The sequence below is a fragment of the Aptenodytes patagonicus genome, chromosome 2, assembly GCF_965638725.1.
Source record: "Aptenodytes patagonicus chromosome 2, bAptPat1.pri.cur, whole genome shotgun sequence".
In the NCBI taxonomy this organism is placed as follows: Eukaryota; Metazoa; Chordata; class Aves; order Sphenisciformes; family Spheniscidae; genus Aptenodytes; species Aptenodytes patagonicus.
The window spans coordinates 118,580,792-118,593,974 of record NC_134950.1 but is presented as its reverse complement, the minus strand read 5'-3'; the positions used below and the strand labels follow the sequence as shown (position 1 = coordinate 118,593,974).

At 42.3% G+C, this 13,183-nt stretch overlaps 1 protein-coding gene across 1 annotated transcript; it reads right to left on the bottom strand.

Moving 5' to 3' along the window:
- Positions 1 to 10,347: 10,347 nt before the first annotated feature.
- Positions 10,348 to 12,865, bottom strand: LOC143157466 (putative G-protein coupled receptor 141). Its single transcript, XM_076332295.1, has 2 exons — positions 12,845 to 12,865; positions 10,348 to 11,271 (listed from the first exon to the last, which is right to left on the bottom strand). Exons 1-2 carry the CDS (start codon positions 12,863 to 12,865, stop codon positions 10,348 to 10,350), a joined length of 945 nt encoding a protein of 314 aa, XP_076188410.1.
- Positions 12,866 to 13,183: the final 318 nt, after the last annotated feature.

The window sequence follows — 13,183 nt, the reverse complement described above, 5'->3', positions numbered from 1 at the left end:
ATATGAATCTTTTCAAAATAAAAGCTTTTGTTTGGAAAACTTAAAAAAAAAAAAGTAGGTTCAAAAAGCTTTTCTGGAATATGGATTAATCCAGGAAAAAATCTTTCTAGGGTGAAATTTTCATCTGAATGGGCCATACTTACTTAAGTAATAAGGACCATACTTACTTAATATTTTCCCAAAAGCATCTGTCTCTAGTAGCAAAAATCCCTCTTACTGTTTGTAGAGGAAGGCAGGGGCAGAGTGGGGTGAGTTACAAAGGCTTCAGTCACTGGAAGATGGGGCCTATCAGGTGAGCGAGGACCTCAGGTGTGAGGGTCAAACGCGGCACTGAAAGACCACTGAAGAGGAGCTGGCAGGAATAAGTGGCAGTCAGGAGCAAAGCTTCTCAGTGCTGGATCTGATACCCTTCAACATCCTCACGGTGAGCTGAGTAACAGGACAGAGCTTTGTGGATAACAACAAATGGGAGGGAGCAGCAATACGCTGGAGGGCAGGGCTGCTGTTCAGAGGGACCTCAGCAGACTGGGGGAATGGGCCAGCAGGAATCTTATGAGGATATTAATAATAATTTTGAGAGTGGTGCAGCTGTGGGCCAGGAGCCCAGAGAAGGTGTTTGGATTCTCCATCCTTAAAGATTTTTCAAAACACAACTAGACACAGTCCTGGGCAGCCTCATCTAACTTTGAGTTTAGTCATGCTTTGAGCAGGCGATAGGGCTAGATGACCTTGAGACATCTCTTACTATCTATTTTTTCTTATGATTCTGTGATTTTAACTCATCTTAAAACCACAGAGGTGAACCTCCCTTCCACATCTTTACTTCGTGTTCACAGCTTTGTGAAGGTTCAAGTTGCTCAATTTGGTTACTAAATATAGTAACTAACTTGCAGCAATTATTAATGTGGAACATTTAATAACACAAATCTAAATTACCATTTGCTCCTACACACATTCTGACCTCCAGAACAAGATTTTGTCCTTGCTATTATTTTATCAGCTCAGGGTTTTTCTGTTATAGCAAAAATACCCCTTGACATTAAAACACGTGAAACCAGTTTGGTCCAACATAATTATTATTTTTTTCATTTTCACTTCACCAGTAACTGCAGTGGTTTCACACTCCTACACACTTTTGTAAAAGGTGTTGTTATGGTGATGTATTTCACATGACATATTTTCCCATATGCCTCTGTTACCACTTTTTTGTGTGTCCCTTGTATAGTTAAATATGCCCACGAGTGACCAGTTTGGGGTATTTAACCAAGGAACAGCTGAGATTTTTCTTGCAAATTCATTTTTGTCTCACAGCTTGGCTTTACTTACTTGTCTGTGAACTAACTGCTTACTGTCTAATTTCACTTGTCATGTTTTTCATCTGTTCTTGTAATTTTACTGCTTCCTGTACTTCACATTCGTTGGGGTGAAAAGTTTGCTGCTGTTGTTTGCCAGCCTTGTTTATCCTCCACACCCCACTACTGCATTACAAAGAGCTCCATCTCTCCTAAAGCACCCGAGAAGGTTCAGCCTTTCAGATTGCTTAATCGACTAAACATTAATACTGCTCAGTGAATGAGGTATCAGCTTGGGTTTGCAGTCTGCTGTTAGCGGTGGACAGAATGAGAACTCCACTTTCACGTGTGATTATTTTTCGTTATTTTATTTGTGACTGAGTTTCCAGGTCGACTATTGTTGAGACAAAATAAAATGCATGAAAGTGTGCAATATCCACTCAACAGCCCTGAAAGGAGCATATTCTTGAATATCAGAGCAGTGCTACAGTAAATTGCCTCTTATTTATTACAAGACTGCATACAGAGGAGATAACAGCAGAGATAACGAGACTGTGCATATATATGGGTTACATTAGTAATGACAAACAGCTACGCTAATTAACTCTGCTCCCTAATGAAATTAAATTACTGCAGCAAAAGACATTTATAAGAAAGTCAATACAAAACCAGAGTATATCAGTTTCTAATTCCTTCACTATGGCAGTGTGACATAAACAGTATCATGATTATATATTATCATGGAACAGTAATCGTTGGCAGGGAGGAAGGGGGACTTGGTAGGCTGAAGTTGTTCCAGTTTCCACCAAAGAAAACAATAGCTTCCTTCCCTCACCACTTCCTCTCCTCCAGACATGCAGACTGGTAAATGAGTGAACTACTATTTCTCACTTTTAAAGTTAATTTTAGAAAAATAACTTGATACATTAATTTGCACATGTAAATTCCTTAAAAGCAATGTAAGCTCAAAATGTAAGCTTGAGTAGAAGACATAGAGCAGCATTTTTTCCCACTGAGCTCACAATTATTTTCACCATTGAGACAATGGTGACAAGGGCTGTTGATGCTTCCATTTTGCCCTGTAACATTTCAGTCAACTTGCTTGCTGGTCCGTCTTGGGGACAGTCACATCGTCTCCATTGTTGCCAGCTGGATGTTGACTTGGCCATGCCTTCTCGTCTTAGTTGCCAACCCACATCGTTCTACCTGGCCAGCCTGGTCTGTCCATGCTCCTTCATCCTGCTGGTGAAAATGGAGGTCAGATTTGGAGTCTGGAGTAGCTAGTGGTTGTCCACTGGCCATGGACTCTGGTGGCAAAAGCCTATGTGTCTGTATGGTCTGTGTGGGTGGAGGCTTCTGAGGTTGTGGGTGAATTTCATCTGACAGTGACCCAGGTGCAGGCAGCCTCAGCTCTAGTGGCAGTACCGGTGGGGTCCTCTGGAGCTTCATGGGCTGTGGGGACAGGTGATGCAGCAGGGGTGGTCAGCACAGAGACCAGGTCCTCCTCAGTCATTAGGCCATTGATGATATCCAATGAAAGAGAGGTTGAGGTGAGCCCACACGTGGGATCTGTTCCAAACAGAGCTGAGTACAGCGCACAGTTTATTCCTGAGTGGTGAGCTGAATTCTTAGCAAACTGTACAAAGCATATTCCCATAGACCAGTCCCACGAATTATTGTCTGCCATCCACTCCATGAGCATCTCCTTAATATTGCTGTTCGGATGCTCTGCTAGTTCTTGACTTTGAGAGTGTCCTGGTTTTCCATGCACCACGCTGAGCTAGGGCCACAAATACTTTAGTTCTTGCATGACTTGAGTAATGAATTCCATTCCATCATGACCCTGCAATACAACAGGGGCTCCAAAAGTGAGAACAATGTCAAGAAGCTGTAGAATCACCTCAGCTGCTTTTTTTGGCATAAGTGGACGGAGAACACAAAATCTGGTGATGCAGTCCTGGTACACCATTATCCACTTCAAGCTGCCTAGATACATGGCCTGCATATCGATAAAGTCAATTTGCCCCCATGCTAAGAGCTCCTTGTTCATAACAGAACAGCCAGCAAATCGTTCCAAGTGGTGCCTTCTTTTTTCTTGGCACACTACACAGAAGGATTTTAAGTGCTCAACAGCATCTCTGGTGGTGTTTGCATACTTAGATGACAAGTGTTTCATGACACGGTTGCAGCCATCGTGGCCAGTAGCCATATGTGCTTTTTTGATGAGATCATATGTATACTTGATGCTCACATAATATGAGGGAGATTCCTCTTTCACCTGCCTCCTCTTAATCAGCTTCTCAGTGTCTCCACATTGTAGAATTTCATATCTGAAATGAGGGAAATAGCAAGCAGTTTATTAGCAATAATGCTGTGTATCTAAATGGGGAAAGCAGAGATGTATACACTTAGAGTTAAAAAACCAGAAAGAGTAGGTTCTCCATACTTACTTTGTAAGAAGATAGTATTCACGTCTTGACTTTGACTTGGGATTCTGTTTTGTCGTCTTTATTTCAGCAATAGTTGCACAATACTCTGCCTTTGGGATCATGTACTTAGAGCATTTCTTATACTTTTTGTATAGTTCTTCCCTAAATTTAACTTCAAAGTCCTGAGGCATCTTCAGGAATGCTTACTTAGCAAGTAGAGAAATCTGATTCAACTCCTTCCTTTTATGTACAACTGCTCTTGCACCCATTTCTGACATATGCTACAGTCATATTGTGAAACCAGTCATTTTGTAAAATGACTAAAATCTTCAGCCATTTCTCAACATTACTTCCAGTTATTTTGCAAAATGACAGAAAATAGTAGGCAGGTATTATGCAAAATATCTAATCTCTAACTTTTTGAACTTATTAGCTTAAAAAGCAACAGAAAGAGCTGGGTTTTTTCATTTTATTTCGAAAACTGTTGAAAACCACACTATATTGCAGAGCAAACTATATATTATATTTTCTAAAATAAAGACTCTTGTGAGGTCAACTTTACTTTGTAAAATTCGCAGCTGTTTTTAATTTTTTGTTCCATTGGATCGATACTTGAAACACCTGACCTTCCTCACTAGAACAATAGTGACAATAGTTCACATTTTGTGAAATGCTAGAAACCATTAGGCATTTCAGGTGATGATCAAGTAAAGAATGCAGTCCAGTGGTGTAATAAAATGGACATTATTTTCTGAAATGCCTAAAACCAGTCATTTTATGTGGCTGAAACAGTCATTTCATGAAAGAACTGCAAATTTCCAATTTTAAATTTTTTTTCAAAAGAGCTGCTTCCACAGTATCATCATAATATATTGTGCTGGTTTTGCCTGGGATAGAGTTAATTTTCTTCATAGCAGCTGGTATGGGGCTGTGTTTTGGATTTGTGCTGGAAACAGCATTGATAATTCAGGGATGTTTTCATTATTGCTGAGCAGTGCTTACACAGAGTCAAGGCCTTTTCTGCCTCTCACACCACCCCACCAGCGAGTAGGCCGGGGGTGCACAAGAAGTTGGGAGGGGACACGGCTGGGACAGCTGACCCCAACTGACCCAAGGGATATTATATGACGACATGCTCAGCATATAAACCTGGGGGAAGAAGAAGGAAGGGGGGGACATTCGGACTGATGGCACTTGTCTTCCCCAGTAACCGTTACGGTTGATGGAGCCCTGCTTTCCTGGAGATGGCTGAACACCTGCCTGCCGATGGGACGTAGTGAATGAATTCCTTGTTTTGCTTTGCTCGTGTTCACGGCTTTTGCTTCACTTATTAAACTGTCTTTATCTCAACCCATGAGTTTTCTCACTTTTACCCTTCTGATTCTCTCCCCCATTCCACCGGAGGGGAAGTGAGTGAGCGGCTGTGTGGGGCTTCATTGCCAGCTGGGGTTAAACCACAACATATATACAGATTGTCTGCCATTCGGGTTTAAACTTCTGAAGGCCAGTTTACTGTAGAGATAGTTTTATTCTTGCAAGCTGAATTTAACTTACAAACTGCTTTTCATTATGTGAAACTTCATGATGCTATTTCTAGCATATGGGCACATTTCATGTCTTGAGCAGATCCTGATTCAGCTGCTCCTTCTGTAGCAGAGGACGGGAACTGCGGTCTGTCTCCATGTATGTGGAGTTCGCACCCATTCGTGTTTCTCTGCATGCAGCCCCCAGACTGGTGAGGCTCTCCTTCACTCCAAGGGTATGATTCAAGGTTGTCCGCCACAGGATTTTCCATCAATGCAGATACAGTCTGTGCTGCCCTTTCTTATTTTCTCCTGTGCTTTTGTAGCACCTGACTAGTGGAGTCTCTGTGAGGCCTCACATCTGCTGAGGAAAAGCATTGGGAAGACAAAGCCCTATCTGCAATTCTTACACACCTCTGTTAGAGATCATGGTGCCACCACTAGTGTATGCTGCTCTCTCAGCCATAAGCAGGTTGTTGTGTTTCTCCATGCTGTAGACCTCTAAAACAGATGAGAGGCTGTGAGCTCTTTTCCATGAGTCTCCTTCCCTTAGCGTGCAGCCCCTGCCGAGCCCAAGTCAGGATCTTGCTTCCCAGGTTCAGATGAAGCATTTGGAGTTGCTATTAAATTTCTGTGCTAACATCTGTCTTGCCTCTTTTGTTGGCATTGGGCATGTGACCCTCCCTGACCATGACCCTGCTATGGATGGGGTTGCCTGTGGATTTGATAGCTGAGCCCCCAGTTGGTTGTGTGTTACCCTTCCCAGCTATGGGACTTGCACCGTTTCCATTAGCAAGACCTCAGAGTCAGGTGAGCCCCAGCCACCCATGGGTGGCACACAATTGATTGAGGGCACAGCTACCAGAGCTAAAGAGCAAAACCAACCAGGCACTCCCAAACTGGAGGTACTACTGGGAGAGAGGGAAGCATTACTGGTTGAGAGTGAAAGCAGCCAGCTGGCCTGTCTGCTGCCTCACCAGAGGAAAGAGGACTATGTATCACTTACAGTTATACTTCAGGGAATGGATACTGTATATTATCTTTATTGGTATTTCTCTTTTCAACAAAAATCTGGCTTATTAAGCAGCTGTTTACAAGTGGGAAAAATTACCTCACTGAGTACCAGAAAGTTTAATTTGATTTTCTGAATTTTCTGTCTGGGAGGTCAAGCTGGTGTTTTATTAATGACCCCTTGACTTTTGAAACCAGCCCTTGTTTCCAATGAAGTCCTAGCCATAGGGTTTACTTACAGGCAAAGTACACACAAAGTCCTATTTCTCTGAGAACAGCAGAAATGAGTGACTTTATGGGTCAGAAATGTCCGGTCCCGCCACTCTATTGAGGTTTCTGTTCAGGAACTGCTGCCTCTGCTGACGTCGGGGGTTGCCATGCCCATCTCTCGCCATCCCTGGAGAGAGCATCAAGTGCCTGAAACCCCTTTCCTGGCCTGCAGCTGTGGAGGTCCCTCCTTCCCCTACCAGCACCTCTAGTCTATGGCACCCTGGTCCTTGGGAGCACATGGAAATGGAAATGTCAGGTGATGTGGATCTGTGGAAAACTGCCTGGAAAGAAAAGATCTGGGTCCTAAGGGGAATTAGACAAGTAGGATTACAGTCTGATAAATGCCCCAAATTAGCATTTCTGCAAAAAGCAGTCTTGCTGTATTTATCCTTGCATTGACTCAATTTTCCATGACTCCCTGGTGAGCTAGAGAGGGAACTAATGCAGCTGAAAGCCATTCAGCAGAAGAATCCCAACCCTATGGAAAGAGCGATGTGGGAGTGGAAGCAAGAAGTGGCAGAAGGCAAGTTTGCTCCTGTCAGTGAGAGTGGCACTTTTTGGCAACTTTAAGGGTTCAATAAGCAACATGAGATGAAGGCCAGAGGCACAGGCTATGTTATCTTGAGCTGTGTGGCAGAAACATGCTGATATTCTGCTCTCCTATCCTCATCGCCTGTCATTCTCCAGGTCCTATCCTCTCTATGTCCTGCTGTAATACAGCTTTTTGTGTTCTCACATGGTTGTTTTTGAATCCAGAACTATCCTCCGTGACCCAGAGTCAGCAAAATCAGGGTCTTCTTCAAGCCCGTGGTGCCTCTGACCAAGCAGATGATGGTAACTGGAAATTTCCCCTTCCTCTATAGATCATTTCCCGCATGTCAGCAGTTCCCCATCACTGCCTCTGCCATCCCCGCTCACAGGAGCCACTTGGCTACATTTCGGATGCTGCTCTGGCCTTGTCTACACTTTCATTTTCAGGAGTTATTCAGACTCTTCTTCTGTGGCATTGTCTGGCAGCACCTCGACCCCTCCTCAGCCCTCCTGGGGGAAGTGAGCAGGGAGGGTGCCTGGGAAGGTGGGAGAGAGCAAGAAGCCGTTGAGAGGCAAAGCAGGGGGAGGCTGGAGGGAGCAGCAACCAGTCCTCCCTGCAAGCCCTGTCAGCACCCTTGCTGGAAGCATCACCTCTGTCACCACCTGGCAGAGCAATTCCTGCCAGTGTTAGCCAAGTTTTCATTTTCTCAGGACAGAGGTAGGCTTTCTCTGCCAGGCACTAACTTTCACAAAGCAAGATGAGTGGCAGATGTAAAGTTTGCGTAGACAGTTCCATAGAAAGCATGACTTTGTGCTGAATAGTATCACCAACTTAAAGCATGGAATTACAACCCCCTAATTCTGCTCATTATCATCCTGAGTTAGCATTAACATCATTAGCATAAATTTTTATTTGGAAAAAAACCCAGTATCTAGTATTTTTTGTGATGCTATGGTGCAGGGTATTGTGAATGTGCACATTTTTACAAGAACTAAACAACTTGTGATTTTAACACATACATGAACAAGATTGGTTAAGCTGCATGGTCAGGAGGTACTGTTTGTAAATGTGTGTTTTATTTTTTGAAAGTCTCCTCAAGTTCAGATACAAAATGCTTTCCATTTATATGCATATTTGCAGGAAGGACTTGCTTAACTTTTTCAGCACATAATCATTCTGTTTGTTAACTTTATTATGACAGAAGAGTTATAATATAGTGTTACAAAGGTATGCAGTGCCTACAGAACACATGCAAGGTATTTTCTTCCACCAACGATGTTGCTATAAGAGGAAACAGAAATGTTGTGCTGTTTTCCATCTTCTCTCCTGCCACAAGGAAAAACTGCTTTGTTTGTGTAGTTTTAAAACAAATCTGGATCAGAGCAGTTTATTGCTTTCTTAATGACACATAATTAACTGGTAGTGAACTACACATTCAAGTTGACTCCTCCCATGTTATGAAAGTCTCCGTAGTTCCCCGACTACTGTTGAATCAGGCTGGTAGTTGTCTTCCTCTTTACCATGATCCTTTTGGGGCAAATACCTTCTCAGACAGTTTTGTCTCAGATCCACACACACTGCAAGCTCTCACATTTCTATCCTTCCAACTTTTGGTGTTATATAGCATTACTCAGATGCTGACCTGAAAATACTCTCTCATGATCGGACCTCCTGAGAGATATAGAGGAGCTTGAAGCAAGAAGGAAGACAGGGAAGAAAGACTATAGAAGAGATGGGATCCTATAAAGTAACAATCTTTGGTGGGACCAAAAGCAACGAGCATAGCAGTAAGATTGTACAGGTACAGCAAGATCAACCAATAGTTATTTGATTGCTGTCTGATGAGCAAGAGATGTTGAAGGTGAAGTAGAAAGGAATGGAAAGATTCAGAAGTATGAAAAGGTGGACTTCAACAGCATCATGAGGAGACACTGTCACTGGAAATTAATCAGCTGATAACCTCTAAATTGTCAAATGATTAAAATATTATTCCACTGACTCTAGATGAAAAAACGTGACGTTATGCAGATAGCAAGAAGAAGAAAGATAAATTAGCCACTCCTGGCTTGGGTTATAGCAGTCAGAGATTTATACTCTTTTTTGGGGATAGGTGTAAAGCAGCTGAGCTATGAAAGCCTGAATATCTTTCACAGAATTATTTTGCTGACTTTTTTCCTCTTTTCAAGTGGAATTCAATTCTGTCTTCAGAGATAGCAACTCACAATGCCTCACTGAGATATAATAAGCTTTTTAGCCACACAAGGTTTATTAGCTTTTTCCATCCCTCCAGTCCAAGCAGTAACATTAAAATGTCTTCTACTAGTACTAAATTTATAGAATTGATTTCAAGCTAAAGATACTGTGAGTAATTAGTTATAACCTTCAGAATTGCACAAAATCAACACAGAAGAAAAAAAAAATCTTTGTTACCTTGGAGACCTAAAATATTTGACTTTTTAAGAGTAGACAACTGCTGTCTGAATGATCTAAATAAAAAGATCCTCACTGTTAACTTTTTTTTTAAATTGAACAATTCTGTAAATAAAAATACAGGCTTTTGTTTGAAATGACAATCTTCATTTCAGTAACAATGTGTCATTTTTGTTGTTGGAGACATTTTCATAATGTGTGAAAGAGCACAAAACTCTTTTCTGCTGCAGTGGTACCATCTCCAAAAGGTCACTTTGACAAAATCTTTTAAGAAATAAATATCTATTGCTAGTTTGTTTTTAAAGAGTTAGTTTAATTGTTCAATTCATTTAGAAAGTTATACTTGTCTTTACAGTGAAGGAACAGACCTACTCAGGAGGAACAATAGCTTCCCTGATATTTTATGAGAGCTTGTGGGGAATAAATAAGAAACGTATGTGGAAAACTATATAGATCTTTAAATTTCAAAAATCTGTACCTTAGTCCATAAAAAAACTGCTTGTCTACATACTCTGCAAATTCTCTTGAGTCTCCTCCTAGTGCCTTTGACTTCATAAACCTTGATGTAAAAAACAGTAAGACAGAAGAGCCCATGCCCTTTCCTCCCTCTCCTCCAGGTGCATCTGCAACTCACTAGGTAGCACCATGAGGAAATCCCAGAGGTAACCTTCCAGCTTACCAGCTGAGACACCGGAGGCGGTTCGCCCCGTTATTTTGGGGAGCAGGTGTGCGGAGCCCTACGTGAGTATGTTGCGCTGTTTCCAGGGCCCACCCTGACTTGCTGAGGAGGGGGTTTGCCATACTTGTCCAGCACTGTGCTCTGCCAGGTCCAGGTCCACGCATGCTGCAGGAGGTTGACACTAGCAGCAAGACAACCTGCTGCGGAGCATGCCCACGTTTTGCTTGAAGAGGCGGCTTCCGCTCAGCATGAACGACAGCAGGTCCAGACAGCTGAGGGCAGTCAGACTCAAAAAAACTTCATTGTAGCTTTCTAACTGGTGCAAATCACTCACATGCTGTATGTAGTAGGCCCTAAAGAGGTGATAGGGAAGGAAGCAAATTATGATGACGCAGATGAAAATCAAGTTTTTCACCTGGGCCCAGAACTCTTGGTGTGACCAGAGGGAGGTGGAAAGTTTTCTTGCCACTTTTACCAGGATGAAAATCTGCAGGCCCAAAAGGACACAAGTAATGCAGGCGACAACTACAATTATGGCGTAGTTCAGGGCTTTCACACTCTCCTGCTGTAGTTCTTTGTGGAACTTAAAGCATGTTGTATCATTGTATGAGCCTGAGCGTCCATACTCAAAGAACAAGACTGGCACCACAAAGACCATGACGAAGACCCACACGGCAGCGCTTGCTGCAATGGCGTGCAGCTTCCTGTAAAACTCCACTTTGTCCTTCCATTGAAAGAAGATGAGCCACCGGATCACCAGCGTGATCACGTAGAATAGGAAGGTCAGGTACATGTGGATGTGCACCATTGCACTCACCATTTTGCAAAATGGCATCTTGAATACCCACTTCTTGTTGACATAGTAGTGCAGGCGGAAGGGCACTGTGAAGAGGAGGAGGCTGTGCACAACGACCAGATTAATGATGGCTGTAGTGGTCACGGACAGAGTGTTCATCTTGACCAGCACAAACGACATTGTGATGGACCCAATCCCACCTCCAGCAAAGGCAACTGAGTAGGCAGTAATCAGTATTGCACTCATGGTGTTGGTGTGAGTGAAGGCAGAGGAGTCACTGCTGTTCCTGAAGTCTTCCTTGTACATGTTCTAGAAATGAAAGAATATAGAAAGACTTAAGATAATGTAGGAATGAGAGGGCCCACCTGAAAAGCCAGCAGAGCTTTCCACCTGGATCTTGCTCAAGGGATAATCCTGGAATCTCACAAGCTGTAACCAGTAGTTTTATCCAAACATCTTCCAGCCTAGAGAAAAATGGCTGAGAAGGTTGGGCAGAGAAGCTGCCTTAGTCCTTAAGACATTGCTAGCCATACCCTTAAAAACAAGCATGAGTTAGTAATATGTGGGAAGAAGAGATCCTTAGAGAAATGACATGATTGTGGTGGTTTTGAGCTCTCTGTGTTATTAGTTGTCCTCTCTTCTGAGCATCTGCATGCTTTTGCAGTGAAGATCACAGATATTGTTTGAATTCTGCTACTCATTCATCAGTTTGTTTATTTGCAACACAAGTCCGCCCTTCCCAGAACCAGATAATAACCATATGTTACTCTATCAAAGCTACAAATTTTGTTTGTTACCGAGAGCTGAGTTTTGCACACACTACAGTCAACTCCTTCTTCTCCAAGGACAGTTTATCTGAGTAAAGGATTAAACACCATGGATACCCAGGCTCCAAGGAGGTCCTGCTCAGATCCTGTCAGACCGAGTAGCATGGGCAGTGCTGTCCTGGTGCTCAGGGCCATTTCACATCTAACATGTGGTAACCGGGTGTTACAAAATGGGCTGTTAGATAACGTTAGGAAAGGACATCCTGGGTTAGTGCGAATAAGCCTGCCTGGCCCGAGCTGAGGCTAGATGAAAGTTAATAGCAAGTTTAATAAGTATGCTATACATTTTTAATATATTACTGTTTCAAAGAGAGACTATAATTCTTATAATTCTAAACATAACTTCTGGTAGGATTTTTAAGTACTACAAGATCGTGTGGGAGGGGAAGAGTTCAGATAGGGTGTTATCCTGAAGCATATTTGCATCTATGAAAATATCAAGAGGCTGTCCACACTACAGTCACAGAAAAGAAGCGGGGAAAATTGAACGGTGCTGGACTCTGTACTACCCCAGTTATACTGCTACTGCTACCTGAACTATAATTTAAAATTGACTCTGGTATGTCTTCCATTTCACCAGTGAATCCCATAACACAAGAGGGGGTTTTCTCCTGAGTGAGTTTTTGCAATTTTTCTTTTAATACTGCAGTGTTGTTAACTTCACAAAGTAGTTCCTCTATCTCTTTGTACAAGTGGTGTTTCAGCTTATTTTCATTTTTAGGTAGCACATACTGCCAGAAGTTGGGAGGGGAAAAAAGTTCTTTAGCAGTTCTCTCTTTTGTGGAAAAGAGGAAATACCTATAACAGTTTCATAAACCGGTTTTGCTCACAGTGGGGAATGAATATCTGTGATGCATCTCAGATATTTTTTGTTGTTTCTTAGCAATATTTCTAAGCATTCACCCCCACAGTAGTCAAGATCTCTTTATACATTGAAAAGTCAGTTATTCTCTAGTTATCCCAACGCATCTAAGACTCCAGATAATTTCTTGTAATCAAGATAAATATAACTGCCGTATCTCAAATTGATGTGTTGGTTGTTGGCACTTACTGACCTTTTCTGTTTGAAATTGCATTTCAGAGTTACATGGACAACTAATTCCAGTGCATTATGAGAAGTAAAATGGGTTGCAATGAAAGAGCTTTTTCTCAAAGGTGCTGCTGATTGGCACACTGCAGCTTTTGCATCAGAAACCATGCAAGTTCCTTCCAGTTCTGTTCTCGTTTCTGAGATGTTGCGTTTCAGCCTCACAACCATGCAAGCCAGAAGGGATTAGCAATAGCTGTTCATCAGTTTCTCCAAGATGTTAAACTTCAGTTCAAAAAGATGTCTCTAAAAAGTGGCATTATCTCACTGTTTTAATTTAAAATGCATATTTAAAGTTTAAAAAGTG

Bases quoted from the DNA above. Each gene is read 5' to 3' on its own strand.
- LOC143157466 (XM_076332295.1), bottom strand. From the start codon at position 12,865: ATGCAATTTCAAACAGAAAAG. The intron at 11,272-12,844 runs GTCAGTAAGTGC...TTTCATTTCTAG, and splicing joins TGCAATTTCAAACAGAAAAG to AACATGTACAAGGAAGACTT.